The following is a 16,223-nucleotide window of genomic DNA, read 5'->3' on the forward strand; positions in this document are numbered from 1 at the left end:
GAGTAGTTGGCCAGAAGAAAGCATGTAGTTCCGTGTCAAATATGCCTTTCCGTTACCAAAAACAGTTAGTTCTGTACCCTATGAAGGCCTTCAACCCTCTTGACTCTCATTGACTGGTCACGGCCGAGGAGACGGCGCTTGCAAACTGTGCGCCACAAGTGTTAACACCAATTAAACAGCCAGAAGCCTTCTGTCATTCTTCGCACTGCATGACACAGCACACACACATACACAGCCTCACCTTCAACTTTCCGCCGATGCACATCGAATGGCAGCAGATCCTTGCATTTCCTGACATTTTGCAGCAATCGATTGCAATTTAATCAGCGTGGGCGTGCTGTTATCAGCCCTGCTTGCAACAGCTGTTGAGAAAGGATGGGAAAAGAGAGAGAGAGAGAGGAAGAAGAAAAAAAAAAAGATTTACAGCCGGACCGAAGTGTAAAATACAAGTCTGCAATATCAAGGTTGATAATAGCAATGGTGTTTTATTTATTGTGATGAACAATCATTACTGCCTTTCTCCTTCTATCAGTCACTCCACATCAGTCTATTTTTTTTCTTTCCATCACAAGTCCATCATTCTTCCAAGTCTTTACTGCCCGAACAATCTCGGAGCATGTGGATACAGTAAGCCTTTAAGCTTCTACACTGCGAAAATAACCTCAAATAATGCATCAACAAGAACAACTAGGTCTCATATCCGGGGGCTAAAATCGAGTATGTGTATTTTCACCAAGCAAGGCTGAATTAAAAAAAAGGTCCAAAGATTATCTGAAAAGTCAAAGCAAAGCATGTATAACTCTAATGTCGCTAACTGTGAACTTTTTGTGTTGGAGATTTTAAGAGACCGCACAAGCTCCAAAACGCCCCGAGGTAACCGTAAATAAAGTCGGCGGCTCGCTAACCAATTTCCCCAAGATTTAATGGGGGCGATAATGTGTTCAAATGAAAATTTGTCTCTGTGGGGAGACTTGAAGCTGGATGCAGATTCCCACCCATTTGCATGTGTACTTGTAAAAGGTGGAAATAACCTAATCATTTATTCATTTGCACTACACATACTCAAAAGTATGAGCTCCAAAAGAAGTGCATATGAAATTTATTACTGTAGTTATGAAATATATTTTTCTATAAAGGGTGATTATGTCACGTATGCCCGACATGACTTTTCATGTCGTGATCAGTAAGAAGCTCGGGCTTTGTCATCAATTGTGTTTTTTTTTAATGAATCGTGATTACGCGACAGGAAATGCAGCCAATCAGATTTGACCTTTTTCTACTTGATTTTCATTTGCAAGCTGAAAAGTAAACAATGGATGAGCTGATGAGTATCCATAACTTGTCGAGATCTTATGACCATGAAACTATTACGACAAGAGAAGTTCCTCATTGTGATTATTCCAGCTTTTAAAAGTGAAAACAATTGAATCTTAACCCGACTCCGCCCAAGCAACAGTGATTGGCTTTCCCCTAATGACTGCCTCTAACTTCGAGGATAAATAATTGGATTTCTGCACCTACCCTCAGCCTGGAGCTGTTCTATCTAAGATGAGAGGCGAAATTTTTTTTTTTTTTGCTGCGATCGATTCAATGCCTTAAGAGTGAACGGATGAGAATATTCACAAGCACATTTAATTACCGAGGTAGTGATTTACTATAGCCAACTATTATTTCGAGATTGCAACAACGAATTTGGTTGGACTTTGAAGGTCCCGCTGTATTCTAAACAGTGATGACATTGTAATTGATCAGTTAATTAATTGGTCATTAACAATTCCGTTGATTGTGTGCAATTGATTGGGTGATTAAAAGCGTCTGGAAGCGACTGGGCTCCAATCAGCAGATGCGCTGTCGATTCAGTGTCAGCTTGTTTTCCGTCTAAACAGGAACAACCTCATATGGGAATTTGAGCAACTTGATATCCGAGTTATGGCACGACTCGTCTGAGCCCAATGATTTGACTTAACAATACAGGCACGGAAAAAGGAGTTAGGAACATCCACACGTTGTCCCATATGAAAAAAATAATAATCTGTAAAATGCTCATTCCAAATTCCAACAAAGTTATTATAACAACATATAAAACAGCGTATGTTTTTCTTCCTGTGCGTATCAAGATGAAATATTGATTAGGTGCCCCTGGAAGAAGTCTGAGCTGTTAGCCTGATGATATTTGGCCAACATGTAGCTTCAACCTTAATTGAGTGGAGACATTAATATGTTGACGATGTACACCTATTACCCGAGCCCTACTTGCCAAGCTGCTGGCCAATATAGTCTGCCTCGGGCTGTGCAACAAGATGGAGCTGGAAAATGAAGGCATCCCAATAAGTGCCTGCCTGGTGGAAGGTCTGATAAACACGAAAAAAAATAAGTGTGTGTATTTAAGTCCAGTTGGAAATGGCGGGGAGGGGGCAAGGTAAAGGATCATCACTGGTATGGAACGAGGACATACAAGAGTTTTGTTGCTCCATGCATGCAAACATGCAAGCTGTCATACATCAGAGCACAAGTTAATTATCGCGCCTAAGACAAATGAGTTTGACATGCAAATGAATGCCTGATGGTGAAAAGGTGTAAAGCCATCTGAGATGCAGAGGAGAGCTGCAAATGATCACCCCGAACACAGGTTGTCATTAAAGCCTCGTGTGTTACCGTGGCAACATCAGAGAGGATCTTTTTTTCTTTTTTTCTTTTTTTAAACGCTTGCGAACAATCAAAAAGTTGCTCCCGATCCCCCCGGTGGATTAAAGTCACGTCGCTAAATAAAGCTCAAGTATCCTGCTGACACACTTTGACAGTTCATGTTTGTCTCCTCTCAGCGGGGAATAGCGCGGAACAGCCCCTTTCTGCCGCAACGCTCCACAATCAAAGCGGCATTGTGAATCTTAATTGCAGAACAATTACGACGACACGTAACGACATCGGTGTCACGTTTTGACAGGTCACCGTAATTGGGCGACACAGAGCCGCAGCCTGGAGCTATCTTGTGACATCACATTGTTTTCATTGTTCTGCTGTAGTGACGCTGCATCATAAGCAGGGGAAAGGCAATTTCTTTTCTTTTTTTTTCTTTTTTTTAATCAAATACAGAGCAGTGGGCCAAAGCTAAATTAGCGTGTATGAATTGCGCTCTAACAAATGAACTTGCCTTCTTTGGTATTTGGAACTCTTCATAATTTCCTCCGCCTCGAATGAGGTTCAGGTCCAAGGGAGGGAAAAACAGGCCCCAAAGGCACAATACTGCCACCATCATGCCTCACTGTCGCCATGGTGTTCTTTTACTGATGAGCTGTGTTTTGTTTGCACCAAACAGAATTATGGCCCAAATAATCAACCTTGGTTTCATCGTGCCAAAACATATTTTCCACACATGCAATTGGAATTTAGGGCGTGGAGGGGGCAAAATATAGCTGGGATTGGATGATGCTAGAAATGACTGCCTTGAGGTCACTGTCGGGCTCTTAGCAGCCTCCCTGGCTAGGTTTCTTTTCTTTTCATCAGCTTTAGAGGGACAAGACGTTCTTGGTAGTGTCACTATTGTGCCATATTTTCTCCACTTGACAATGACTGCGTTCCACGGTATATTTAATGCCTTGGCAATTCCTTTTTGCCCTTCTCCTGACTGATAGTTTTGAACAATGAGATCCCTCTGATGCTGTGTAAATTCCCTGCAGACCACGCCTTGTGCTGTAAGACGTGACTGTGAAAATATCAGGAAAAGCACATGAGAGGAGCTGAACTTCATTTGGGGTTAATCGGAGGTACTTTAAATGGTGGTGGATTTCATATAAGCTTGAACGTGATTGGGTAATTCTGAACACAGCCACATCCCTTCAGTTAGAAGATAAGCAATTCCAACCACGTTATAAGAGGGTGTCCACACTTGTGCAAATTTATTCTCATAGTTGTTTAATTTTACTTGATCTCTCAAAATATTTTTTTTCCAGTTTAGTTGTACAGGTTTCGAGGTCACATAAGTAGTGGAAAACGATCTGGAATTATTTATCTTATTTTTCACATCATTTCAACGTCATATTTGAATAGGGGTGTTTAGATTTTATATTCAGTGTTTGCCTCCTGTCCAAAAGTCCATTTAGACAAAAGTAGTCATTTTGTAAGTTCGAATGATTGAGCCAATTGAATTCTGTCTATCAACAAATGGCCAGGCAAACTTGCAAATCTTTTCTTTCACCATGAAACGTCTTTGGATCTTCACCCAGCCGAGCTATCAAGTCATAGGCGGAGAAACTCGGCATGGGGGCGGGTATTATGTAAATTAGCCCCACTCTCGTGGGGGAGCATAGCAGCTCAGTGACTGACACATTTTCAGAATTAGGCAGATAAAACATTTACTTGGCTGTTTAATTTCACACTTGATGGCTGGGTAGGCACTGGAGATCCAACAAGTTGTACACAAGCAATTAAAAAGTTAACTTTTGCTAATATGTCGCCACAATTATTTGCGCCAAACATGACTGGAATTAGTATTTTTTTTAAAAATGGGAACTGCTGTGGTTATCCTGATATGGAGTCGACTAAGTAATTGGCACCCCGCCACGCTTTCCCATAGAAAGACAGCACTGCATGTGACCGCTGCTTTGATTAAACGTGACCAACTTCAACTCCCAACACACTTACTCATTCCGACCTCTCTGACCATGGTAATTACCTGAGCTCCTGAGTCACCCAAGTCAAAAGATAAAACCCGCAGAGATCACCCAGCATCAGATTAGCACACTGCGGTTTTTTCGCAGTCGTCTCCGGCGCTTCGGCGTCCGTTCGGTACCCGGGCGTTGGTTGGCTTTGTTTATTCAAGAGCAGCCCCAAAGAAAATGTGTCTTTAGTTTGCTTGTCAGCATGAGAAGGGCAGATAAGCTCAATGTGGTGTTTAATTAAGAGTGCAGGATCTGGCTTCACACAAACACAGACAGATAGCACACAGCAATTGACCTTAGTGAACATGTCTGCTTGTTATCTTGCTCCCATCACCTGGCTGGGAGACAGCCAACAGCTCTCAGACATTTGATCCGCCCCAATTGTGACTATTTACAGCAGACACGTTATTTATTTAAAAAAATTGTATCGGTTATTATTTTTCTTTTCATTCAGGCAAGTGCGATGACATCGTTTGCCTCTTGCTATGTGTAATCATGCTCCTAAAACACATGAATAATAAATGCACATCAGGACCCACTTTGGCACTGGCAAATTGCTTCTCAGCAAGCTGCTGTGACAAGCTTGCCAAAGTTGTTGTGACACAACTAAAGGCTGTTTACTACTTGTAAAAAATACAAATAAAAAAGTATCGGGGCTACTTTGCAACTTGAATTAACATTCAAATTAAATTATGCTGATCAGATTGAGGCACTAAGATGCGTGCCATCCATCCGGCAATTGTCAAAATTAGATTTGCATCCAATTTGGCTGTGCATCTTTGTTTTCGTGTGCCCGTTGAATGGCGACAGGAGGAAAATGCTGCAGTTATAAAAAAAAAAAAAAAAGGTTTTACTTTTGTTTTATAGGTCAACAGTGACATCTTTAGGCTGGATATGCAACTGCTTGACTTGAGTGATTCATGGTTTTAAATTACGAGTCACGTGCACGGAGAAATGAGAGCCATTGGCAATAACTAGAGTACATTTAAAATTTAACATGGGTTATTGTGGGTCTTCTCGTGTTAGTTATGGTTCAGATTTCAGTGTAATTTCTCCGTGATTTCTTTCTGGCTCGTACACCACAGATGATTGTTTTCACTTCTAAGGGCCTTTTATGCCTTGAGACATATTATGATTATGAAAAAGCTTTATGGTTCATTAGCAGAATAAATGACCTATTTTTTATTTATACACTTACTAACTTATTTATGTATTGGTACAAATGGGTTGAATAACATGTACTCAGTGGTGGCAAGAATACACCTGAAACAAGTAATTGTGTTTTGTTATTTTGTAGTTCAGTAGATTTTACAGGTATCTATATTTAAGTATTGGGTTTTTTTCAGACAATTTCTACTTTCACTCCTTATTTTTGAATATCGGTACACCATCTAACATTAACAGCAATGAGGGAGAACAGACCTGGAGAAGCAATATGTTCCCTATGTATAGACATGCTGATGGAGTGTGAGAATTTTTGCAACTTCTGCCTGTATTTTTTATTTGCACAAACTATTTGAATTAGATTAAGAAAAAGACTTGGGCAGCAGAGGGCGTCATAACAGCACGAAGTGATTGTCTTTCCTCCCTATGAGCAGTTTGACAATCAAGATCACTAATCCAGCCATCATTTTTCAGTTGCGCTTGTCCAATTTAGGGGACCAGCAAAATATGTTACTTCCATTTATAAGATAAAATATAATAATATATAATATGTTACTTACATTTATAAGATAAAATGCAGTGTCCACTCAGGTTAGTGCTAATAGAAGCTGCCATCGAGCTTGAACTGAAAGAAAAAAAAATAAAAATAAAAACACTGTTGCCTTCATCACAGCATATTTTAGCAGTCCCCCACAAATGTGTCCAAATGGCTGTCAATCAAAATTCTCACATTTACAACACCAGGCAATAAGATGGCGCAGAATGATAGCAGAAATGCTTCTGGCAGGTGTATATGAATGAATATTATGCAGTATGCATATGTGAATGGCAAACTGCACATTATAAACAGAAAGTGCTTCACTCGTTTATTGCGCCAACTGAGATGTCTCATGAAGTAATTCAATGCTGTCTCTCAATGTTAGTGTATGTGAAAACCATACGTCAACAAACCAATTTTGAATAAACATAAGTGAACATATTTTGGCAAAATAAGCTCTATTTATAATCAAGTTAGATTTCAATACACAACAGAAAAACTATAAATGTAGCGACGCTACGTTTGACTATCTCTACTAAGTTTCTACTCAGCTCGCCAGGAAAAAGCACAGTAAGTAAGAAAGTCATACTTCAACTATGTCACAAACATTCCGTGCAAAAGAGCAACAGAATGATGATAAATTAAAAAAAAAAAAAAAACTCAGTGAGGTGCTTCCTGCATCAGGTTTTGATTGCAAGAATAAAAAAGGTTTCGAGGTTAAGTGTTTGGGTTTGGTCTGCAGTGAATGGCCAAGGCATAAAAGGGCACGACAACGATGTCTCTTCCAGCATCTGCTTGTTACGGAGGTGAACAAGTCAGGAGCATATGGATCCATATGGAGAGGGTCAAAGATGATGTCAGTGATGGCCAAGTAATGCAATCTTCATGCCTTCCGAATGGAAATGAGTAATAATTCAGTAGGCATGTTCTAGGGGGCTGCCTGCTGTTCATTTACTTGTACAGGAAGATGCTTTTCATGCTTGGAGAAACTTTATCCTCCTTCTACCTCCTCCCCGCTGCTATCTTCACAAAGTCTATCTTTAAACTACTTTTTTTTAATGAGAGCCTTTAACTTGAGCAGCTCCTTCTGATTGGGGGGGAGCAGAACATGGAACGTGGTGTACTTCTCGCTTTGACCTCAACAAGCAAGGCTGTCGTTTGCTTGCTGCTTTCAAATCAATATGGTTCTTCTTAGGCGAGGAATCATCCCCTGAACGATTAATGGTCAAGTGTTACGCTTATCTACCGTATCATCAACATCAGATAGTAGCAATGGCCTTCAAAATCGTATGACATTTTTGAAATGGACTATAAAAGGAGATTAGTCAATAAAGTCATTCATATTTGTTTAGCCCCCCCCCCCCTCCCCAGTCTTTCAAGTTAAAACGTATTTATTTTGTCATGCCTCAGAGAAGATGGGTGAAAGCTTCGGCTCTTTGGATGCGGACAAAGAAAGCATTTTTTTTTTTTTTTTTTACTGTCATTTGACCTGAGTAGCAAATCCTTGATGGTGAGAAATTGTTTCCTGGCTGAGCAACGACAAGGACCGTTAAAATTTGACCTCATCTATGGCGACAGCTCAGACTAGATTCGCCACAAATCTTGCCCTGACAAGGCCTCAGATTTTTCTTTTCCCTGCCACTGTTCAAAATATTTGAAGAACACATAAATTGTTTAGTTGGACACAGAGCATGCAACTTGGCGCGCCACAGCGGTCACACCAGCACGAAGCCTCGGGCCGCGCGCGGGCTGTCAAGTCCAACTTAAATACAATTGGAAATCAATCGTGTTCTTCCTTTAAACCACACCCGTGAAGAAACCTTTGCACACAAAGAACACCGAATCCAATATAAAAAAAAAGGAAACAAAAAAAAAGCGCAACATCAGCATTTTTTTTTTTCTCGGGATAATGCTGGAGTCGAAGCCCAGGTCGAGCACATATTGTGGGACATAAGGACGGCTTGTTAGAGCAGGCCACTAAAGATGTTGCCAGACAGCAGCGGAGCAGATTTATCATGCCAAACGCTCTTATTTGTTCCAGCTGGGTGCAAATGACAAAGTGCTCCGTGCGCCATCTGTAAGGAGCGTCTATCGGAAGTAGAGCGCCATGATAGGCGGCGGCGGGATTCCAGCTCGGCGTACGTTATTTCTGACCTCCAAGCGTAACAGTTAGTCACCATATTGTCTTCCACGCATGTATGCTTTTTCCTTACATATGTTGAATGTGTGTGTGCGTGGAGATGATGCACACCAAATTGCTGAAGATTATACTAAGTGGCAGGGAAGCCTCTGAGAGACACTAAACAAAGACGTAAACACGTATTTCCTGTCCGTCTAGTGAGCAAACAGGAAATATGGTTCAAAGGCCAAGGGGGGGGGGGCGTTGTACCAAACCAGATGGCACTGTTTTTGGTCTTTTATTTTCAAAGTGTTAATACAGAGCAAGGGCTCCTTTTGGCAATGATATTGTGTGTGTATCGCCGCTTTTGTAGTTAAATCGAGGTCAAACAGTGTGTTCTGGGAGGCTTGATTGAAAATCAGCTTCTAATATAGTCAAACAAAGGAAGTCTTTACACACTGTTTTAATGATTTACATGTTCTTAAAACAGTGGTTTGCAATTAAAAAATGTTGGAAAGGATTATAATAAAAATGAAATCTGCCCTCTCTGGGCTCATGTTGTGGTTTTGTTTTGCAAGAAACCACCGCGCCTGAAGAAAAACAACCCATCAGACAGAAGGCTTGCCAGACAAAGTGTCAATCATTCGCCATGCACAGTGATTATAAATAAATCTGGCCCTCTAATTAGCATACAAGCGTAAAGAAAGAGAAGTTCAGCATCATAATGTAAAGATGGAATAATAATTAAACTCTCCCTTGACTTTGATGACAATAACAAAGATGCTGAATTAGTGGTGTACATTCTAGTCAAGAATTAAAAATGACATTACACTTCATTCCTCTTATGACTTGTTTTGCTGAAATCAGCGCCTTGCTGTTAATCTATACACGCACTCAAGAGATCCAAATATTTATATAATACAAGCCATCAAAAATTATAATTTCCCTTTAACCTACTTCTTCATATAACAGTGCCACAGAGGGCAAGCCAACAACACATCAACATGAAATGTAAATGTAGCCCAAGATTCATTCTTTTTTTTCACATGCCAGCAGAATGATGGAGTTTGGGTCCAGCCCGTTAGGCCGGATGATGTGCTGGAGGCGGAGTAAACAGACGAATGGCATGCATGCTGAATGTTGTCTTGGGGCCGCATCCCTCCATCCTCCCCATGGAGAGGATGGAGGGATGCAGAGGATGATGCTTTGCAGTGATGTATCACACTTGACAGGCTTTCACGAGAGCGGCACGGCCTCAGCTCGACAAGGGCATGACAGGTGTCTCTCTTTTACTTGCCACGGCTAAGGCAACTCGGCACCTATGACTCCTCTACGAGTACGCAGGTATTTTTAAACACAGGTTTTACTTTGTTCATCGTAATGACGTTTAAAGACGATGACATCTCTGTCCGCGTCGAAAAACATTTTGCAGGCTGCCAAAAAACAGGCAGTGGCGTAACCTAGAGACTGCCCATCTGGGTGCGCCAGAATTCAAGTGTCAAATCTATAATAAATTGACACAACTGCCCCCTCAAATGTATAAATAGAAACTGAATGGTTGAATATGAACATTTGCTAAGCCCGCACCACCTCTGCCTAGTCCAGCTAAGACGAGCTCCAGCTCAATTGCGACAAGGACACGGATGCATGGATGACTTAACTACTGTGTTAGTGATAGAGTGCGGCGCGTTGCCGCTCGCATACAAATTCTGGCTACGTCGCCGACATAGGAAACGGAACTTCTAAAACACAAGAAATGGCCACAACATGACAGTGCATTTAACAACAGCTATTTCAGGGATTGTCAACATAGTGTTGAGCAGGAAAAAAGAAACAAAAACAAAAAACTGCCGGGTTACAGTTCACTTATATTTGACTTTTAAGGGCAATACAATTGCATCTAATCTTTTGGAATTGTTTGTTTGCTTTTAAATATTTTTCCAAGTCCAATTTTGAGATTACTTTTAAGTGAAAAATATTTTCATTTAATCATATTTTTTTTATAACAGTCAATGCAAAAAGATGAAATAGCTAATAAAATTCAATATACTTTTTGAAAATGAAGCCTCTGCATATTTTTTTTATTTTATGAACACTTAAGCTTACTTGCCACTGTAATTTGATATTGCTCATGATGGTGGTAATTAGTGAGTTGGGTATTTTTTTCAGCAGTAGATTTACAAACCACCCTACTAAATAGCATTTGAATTCATTTGCTACAAACAAAAAATGGGACAAATGAATAATTCACATAAATTACACCTCTCATGCCAGAACTGTAGGACTAGGTGAAACATTCAAATGAGGGCAATGAGTCATTCTCTGTGTGGCTCATTTACTACAGTTTAAAGCAACACATAAAAAAAAAGAAATAAAACACTGCGCCACTGTGAGCCATTAGTTCTAATTTCCGAGATTGATGCTCGGAGAACTGATCAATAGACCCACTGGTGAGTCCCAGTGTGCTAATGCATTACGCGGGAAGTGACGTGATTATTAAGGCTCTTCTGTACACTCCCTAACCACTTAAGTGCTGTTTTTAGATGGCAGTGACAGTTTTTCTCCTAGAAAGTGATGGAGATGCAGCGTGAAAACCCAGTGAACTCCAAACCAGGATTGGCACAAGTCACATAAAGGTGTCAGGTTATCTTCACCCCCCCCCCCCTTTGCACTCCCACAGAGGCTTAGCAGTCCAATAATATCAGCCGCTTTCGTCAGGTTGAGCTGCCGTGAATGTTTTCAACCTGTGCTATAAAAAAAAACAAAAAACATTGACAGATTAAGCGCAACAATGATGTAACGTGACATCCTGGCGGAGGTTTTGCTTTCAGGATGAATAACGCCATAAGCGGGTTTAAAACAAACCGTTTGAGCGCGTCTCAAGCGCTCCGCTTGGCTGAATTATTGATATTTTGAGGGATCTTTCAGAAGGTAGGTCAGCATGAATCTTTTCTTTTTTCTCCCACATCTCGGCATGATGCTCAAGTGAGCTGATTCTTTCTGCGTGAAGTGAAATGACTTGACATCTTCCCGACCACCGGGTAAGGAAGAGAGGGCGAGAGAGGGTGGGGGAGAGAGAGAGCGAGAGAGAGATGCAGAGAGAATAAGGAACTTTGTTATCAGGCGCAGCAGCATCTCCGCCTGCACAGCGAGGCAGAGGAGAAGCATTTATGGTCGATCACTGCTTTTGCCTTTCTTCCGTCCTCTTCGGGGCATTGGGGGAGTGTGCCAAATAGATCGCCGTTGGGTTCTCCTGACGGATGAAACATAAAAGGCGCACTGACATTACCCGGTGAGCCTGCGTTTCAACCCATGGGTGTGAGGTAGGTTATTTCTCTCTCCAAGTAGAAGATGCACTAAATCGGGCTTTAAGTCGACCACGTGCACAACTCTCGGCTGGAATTGTGCTTCAAATATAATGAGATGGGATTGTGTTGTTTTGGGCTCAAGTCTGCCTTTGACCTTGATTTTTTTCGTGTTATTTACATTGCTTGAGGGAGTCCTCCCGCTCTCTTTTCTCTTGCTCTTTCTCTCTCGCTCACTGCTGCGTTTGTTTGAGCCATTTTAAATCAGCAGTCACACGGCCAGAAGTTACCTCTGGGTAGCGACAAATGAGGCTTTGACTCGTGCCGGCTACAGCTGGTTGTGTGGAAGTTGCCCGCTTGCCCGGCATCATCATCATGCTCCATTATGGTTTGTCTTTCTTTTTTCCTTCCAGATGACATTGAGGACACTTTAGTGGGACTCTGAGCTCGGACGTCAGGCGCAGGAAAATGTATCTTTGGATCGCTTGTGTTTTGCTGAGCGCCACCTCTGTATGTACAGCCGGAATGTCTGTTGAAGGCACATGCGAGCGAGTGTGCGCGTGCGAGGAAAGAGAGGGGACACTCACGGTGAGCTGCGAAAACAGGGGCATCGGAAGCGTCTCTGAAATAAACCCGCTGAACTTCCCCCAGTATCATCTCCTGCTCACCGGTAATTTTTTAAGAAAGCTGGCCGCCAACGACTTTGTCGACTATCGAGGACTCACCATATTACACCTGGGAAATAATGAGATATCCGAGGTGGAAGCTGGAGCCTTTAATGGACTTCAAGGATTAAAACGATTACATCTTAACAATAACAAAATTGATGCCTTGAAGGAGGAGCTTTTCTGGGGCCTGGAAAGTCTGGAGTATCTGCAGCTAGATTATAATTACATCACTCAAGTGGCCCCCAACGCCCTCGGCAGACTTCGACACCTGGAAGTGTTGATTCTGAATGACAACTTGATATCGACTCTACCTGTGAACATCTTCCAGCATGTTCCATTGACTCATCTTGACTTGAGGGGAAATCAGCTCAAAGTCCTTCCCTACTTAGGTCTGCTGGAGCACATGAACAGCGTGGTGGAGCTGCAGCTGGAGGAAAACCCGTGGAACTGCTCTTGTGACCTGATTGCCCTCAAAACGTGGCTGGAGAGCATTTCCTACACGGCGTTGGTGGGCGACGTCGTTTGCGAGTTCCCTTTCCGACTCCACGGGAGGGATTTAGATGAGGTCTCCAAGCAAGAGTTATGTCCCAGAAGAGCCATCGCTGAATACGAGATGCCGCCTCAGCCGCATCTGAGCACGGACGGCAACTACAGGAGCACGCCGGCCCTTGCTACGGCTTCCTTAACCTCATCTGGCATCGCGAGATCCTCGTCGAGGCCCACCAAGGGACCTCGGCAGTCGGGTAAATTGAAATCAAGACCGACTGCTCGACTGGCGGTGAACAAACCTCAGAACTACGGCCAAATTATTTCCTACCAAACCAAATCTCCCGTGCCTTTGGACTGCCCGTCAGCCTGCACCTGCAACCTTCAGATTTCAGACCTCGGCCTCAACGTCAACTGCCAGGAGCGAAAGATTGAGCACATTTCCGATTTAGAACCCAAACCTTACAACCCCAAAAAGATGTATCTCACTGGGAACTATATCCCCGTGGTGCGAAGAACGGATTTCATTGAGGCAACTGGATTAGATTTGCTTCATCTGGGCAACAATCGGATAGCTCAAATCCACGACAGAGCTTTTGGTGATTTGACTCATCTTAGGCGACTCTACCTTAACGGGAATTTGATAGACCACCTTACCGCAGATGTTTTCTATGGACTAGAGAGTCTGCAGTTCCTATATTTAGAATACAACGTCATTAAGGAAATCACAGCGGACACGTTCCAGCACGTCCCTAAACTCCAGCTACTGTTTTTAAACAACAACCTTTTGAAAACACTTCCGGTAGGAGCATTTCATGGCCTCACGTTGGCCCGCCTCAATCTTCGCAGCAACCACCTGCGATATCTACCGGTCAGCGGTGTGCTGGATCAGCTGACAGCGCTGGTGCAGGTGGATTTGTACGAAAACCCCTGGGATTGCTCTTGTAGCATTCTCGACTTGAAGATGTGGGTGGAACAGCTCAGCACGGGCACTGTTGTCAACAATGTCATCTGTGGCTCACCCAAGAGGCTCGCTGGGGAAGACATGCGATACATCAAGACAGCTAATTTCTGCCCTAATAACTCGGTCATGCCGGCGTCAATGATTCCACCCTCGGAGGAATCCATCCCTGGCAGCACCATCACAATAGAAACATCACTAGACTCTGACACACAGTACAGTGCCATTCCTTTATCCGTGATGATCCTTGCCCTCTTACTCATGTTCATTATGTCCGTGTTCGTGGCTGCAGGACTGTTTGTAACAGTGAGAAAGAGACACCTTAAGAATCAAAACGAGCAGAATAATTCCATGAACGCTTGTATTAGCTCGCTTAACATGGAGTATGGACTGTACAAAAAGGGATCCGTCCCAAAGGTCAGAACATCAGCCGGACACGTGTATGAATATATTCCACCCCCTTCTGAGCAAACAAGCAGAACTCCAGGTCACGCTTCTGCCGACAGCAAATCTGCCGAGGGATTTCCGGACTTCCACCAGCTCAGCGGCGCCTTTCAGGGGAACTCGGACGAAGACGCGGCGAGTAATGTAATAGGCTCGGAATACAGCACCGCTGCTTCGGAGCCACTCAATAAGCCTTTCGGCATGAAACAAGATGATCCGTCGTGCTACAGAGAAGTCCTCAATCCGGAGCAGAAGCCCCACTACAGCCATACGCTACCTTGCAGACATGCAGCGCGTCAGGCCGGTCAACACACGTCAGACTTTGACGTAAGGCCTCAGTACGTGCATCCCGACAGAGTCCAACAGACAATATTGTACTGCACGACGCCAAGTACTGTTTACGTGGAGCCAAACAGAAGCGAATATTGGGAACTGAAGGCAAAGCTTCACATTGATCCGGATTATCTTGAGGTTCTTGAAAAAAGAACAACATTTACACAGTTTTAAAGTACCTTGGCTGACAAACATTGAATCGGGACTTTATACTTCAACACAAAAAGGTAAAACGTGACGGCATCTTCAGTGGTATGAAGGATTGCAGCATGCGTTGGCGCAATGCTCGAGCTTTGTGGCATTGAGTAACGACTTTGGGTCTTATCTGGCATGTACGGCATGTCAGATGGTTCAATCACAAGTACATCGACTTGTATTGAAAACGCGTTGAGATATGAACAATTCATTCGGACCATATGGCTTCGAGTGACACGTGACTTTGTTGTTGTTTCTAGATTTGATTAAATGTCCAAACTCAGCTGTATTTTGCACTGGAGAACTACATAACTACACAAACTCAAGATTTTACACAAAAAGTAATTAGGTGGACAATTTTGTGTTGTGTGGGATGGCGGGTTGTTGTTTGGGAAACTTGTTTTTGCAAGTTATATGTTCTAACACTGTAGCCTAAAAGTGTCAGACAGAGAGTCTCCCTCAGTGAACAAAAAAAATAGCTGGGGCTGCCCCGACGTTTATCACAGCGGATCTAACACCAAAATGATTCATGACTGTGCAGCGTGCATAATGCTCTTTTTATTGCAGTGGCAAGATGGGATGGTAGGCCTTTTAATAACGCTTTCCTTAACAAAATGATCTTCAGGAGCTCGGTATGTGCAAGTTTTCCGCTCGACAGGAACAATGAAATCACTCCATACATTCCGAACTTTGATGAATCGGTTATGAACTTTTTTTTTTTTCCTCAGACTGCGGCTGTCACTCTCGTTAGTTGAGGCGAACCTCAATCTCTTAACACCTCAATGTACACTACTGTTGATTATTGAAGGGAAACGAAACATATTTTGAAAACCAAGCCAGAACTAAAGCAAAATAATTTAATAATTGCAGCTAAATATTCAGCGCACCATGTTCATATTTTGTGGAGTATTTTGCTTTTACCATTTCATTTTGTGAAGTCAAGTTGTGCTGAATGAACAGGGTGTTTCAAAAAGTTTTACAAAGTTTCAAAGTGAGGAGGTAAATACATAAAAAATAAATGAAAGACCAAATTTAAACATACAATTGAGTTTGATACGTTTGTTAGATTTTACACATAAGATAACATTTTTTGAACGAGAATTTAAATTTGTTATTAGCTTAGCTTAGCTTAAACACTGCTAGCAAGATTTTCATGTAGCCTCATTTCAATAGTCCCTTCCCCTCTACTCTGACCAAAGCTACGCCTTTCACTAACATACACAAGATGTGCATGGTCAGGTGTCATTGTAATACGAGCTGTTTTAAAATATATTCTAGGGAAATGTCGAATTGATTAAAAATAAAAAAGGGGCGTTTTTGGTATTTAACAGAGTCCGCATAGTTTCAGCAAA

General features: G+C 42.4%; 2 protein-coding genes across 2 annotated transcripts in view; one reads left to right on the plus strand and one right to left on the minus strand.

The window, feature by feature from the left end:
* The window catches only part of LOC119139858 (FAST kinase domain-containing protein 5, mitochondrial), a 112,821-nt gene that overhangs the window by 72,939 nt on the left and 23,659 nt on the right, over positions 1–16,223 (minus strand). The window contains exons 3-4 of the transcript XR_005101466.1: positions 6,383–6,447; positions 242–362 (exon numbers count right to left, since the gene is read on the minus strand). The gene's annotated coding sequence lies outside the window, so the exon portion shown is untranslated. The remainder of the gene's footprint in view (positions 1–241; positions 363–6,382; positions 6,448–16,223) is intronic.
* On the plus strand, positions 11,559–15,955 carry slitrk5b (SLIT and NTRK-like family, member 5b). The gene is made up of 2 exons (XM_037280893.1): positions 11,559–11,802; positions 12,198–15,955. Exon 2 carries the CDS (start codon positions 12,253–12,255, stop codon positions 14,848–14,850), a length of 2,598 nt encoding a protein of 865 aa, XP_037136788.1. The 5' UTR covers positions 11,559–11,802; positions 12,198–12,252; the 3' UTR covers positions 14,851–15,955.

The sequence above is a fragment of the Syngnathus acus genome, chromosome 21, assembly GCF_901709675.1.
Source record: "Syngnathus acus chromosome 21, fSynAcu1.2, whole genome shotgun sequence".
Lineage (NCBI taxonomy): Eukaryota > Metazoa > Chordata > Actinopteri > Syngnathiformes > Syngnathidae > Syngnathus > Syngnathus acus.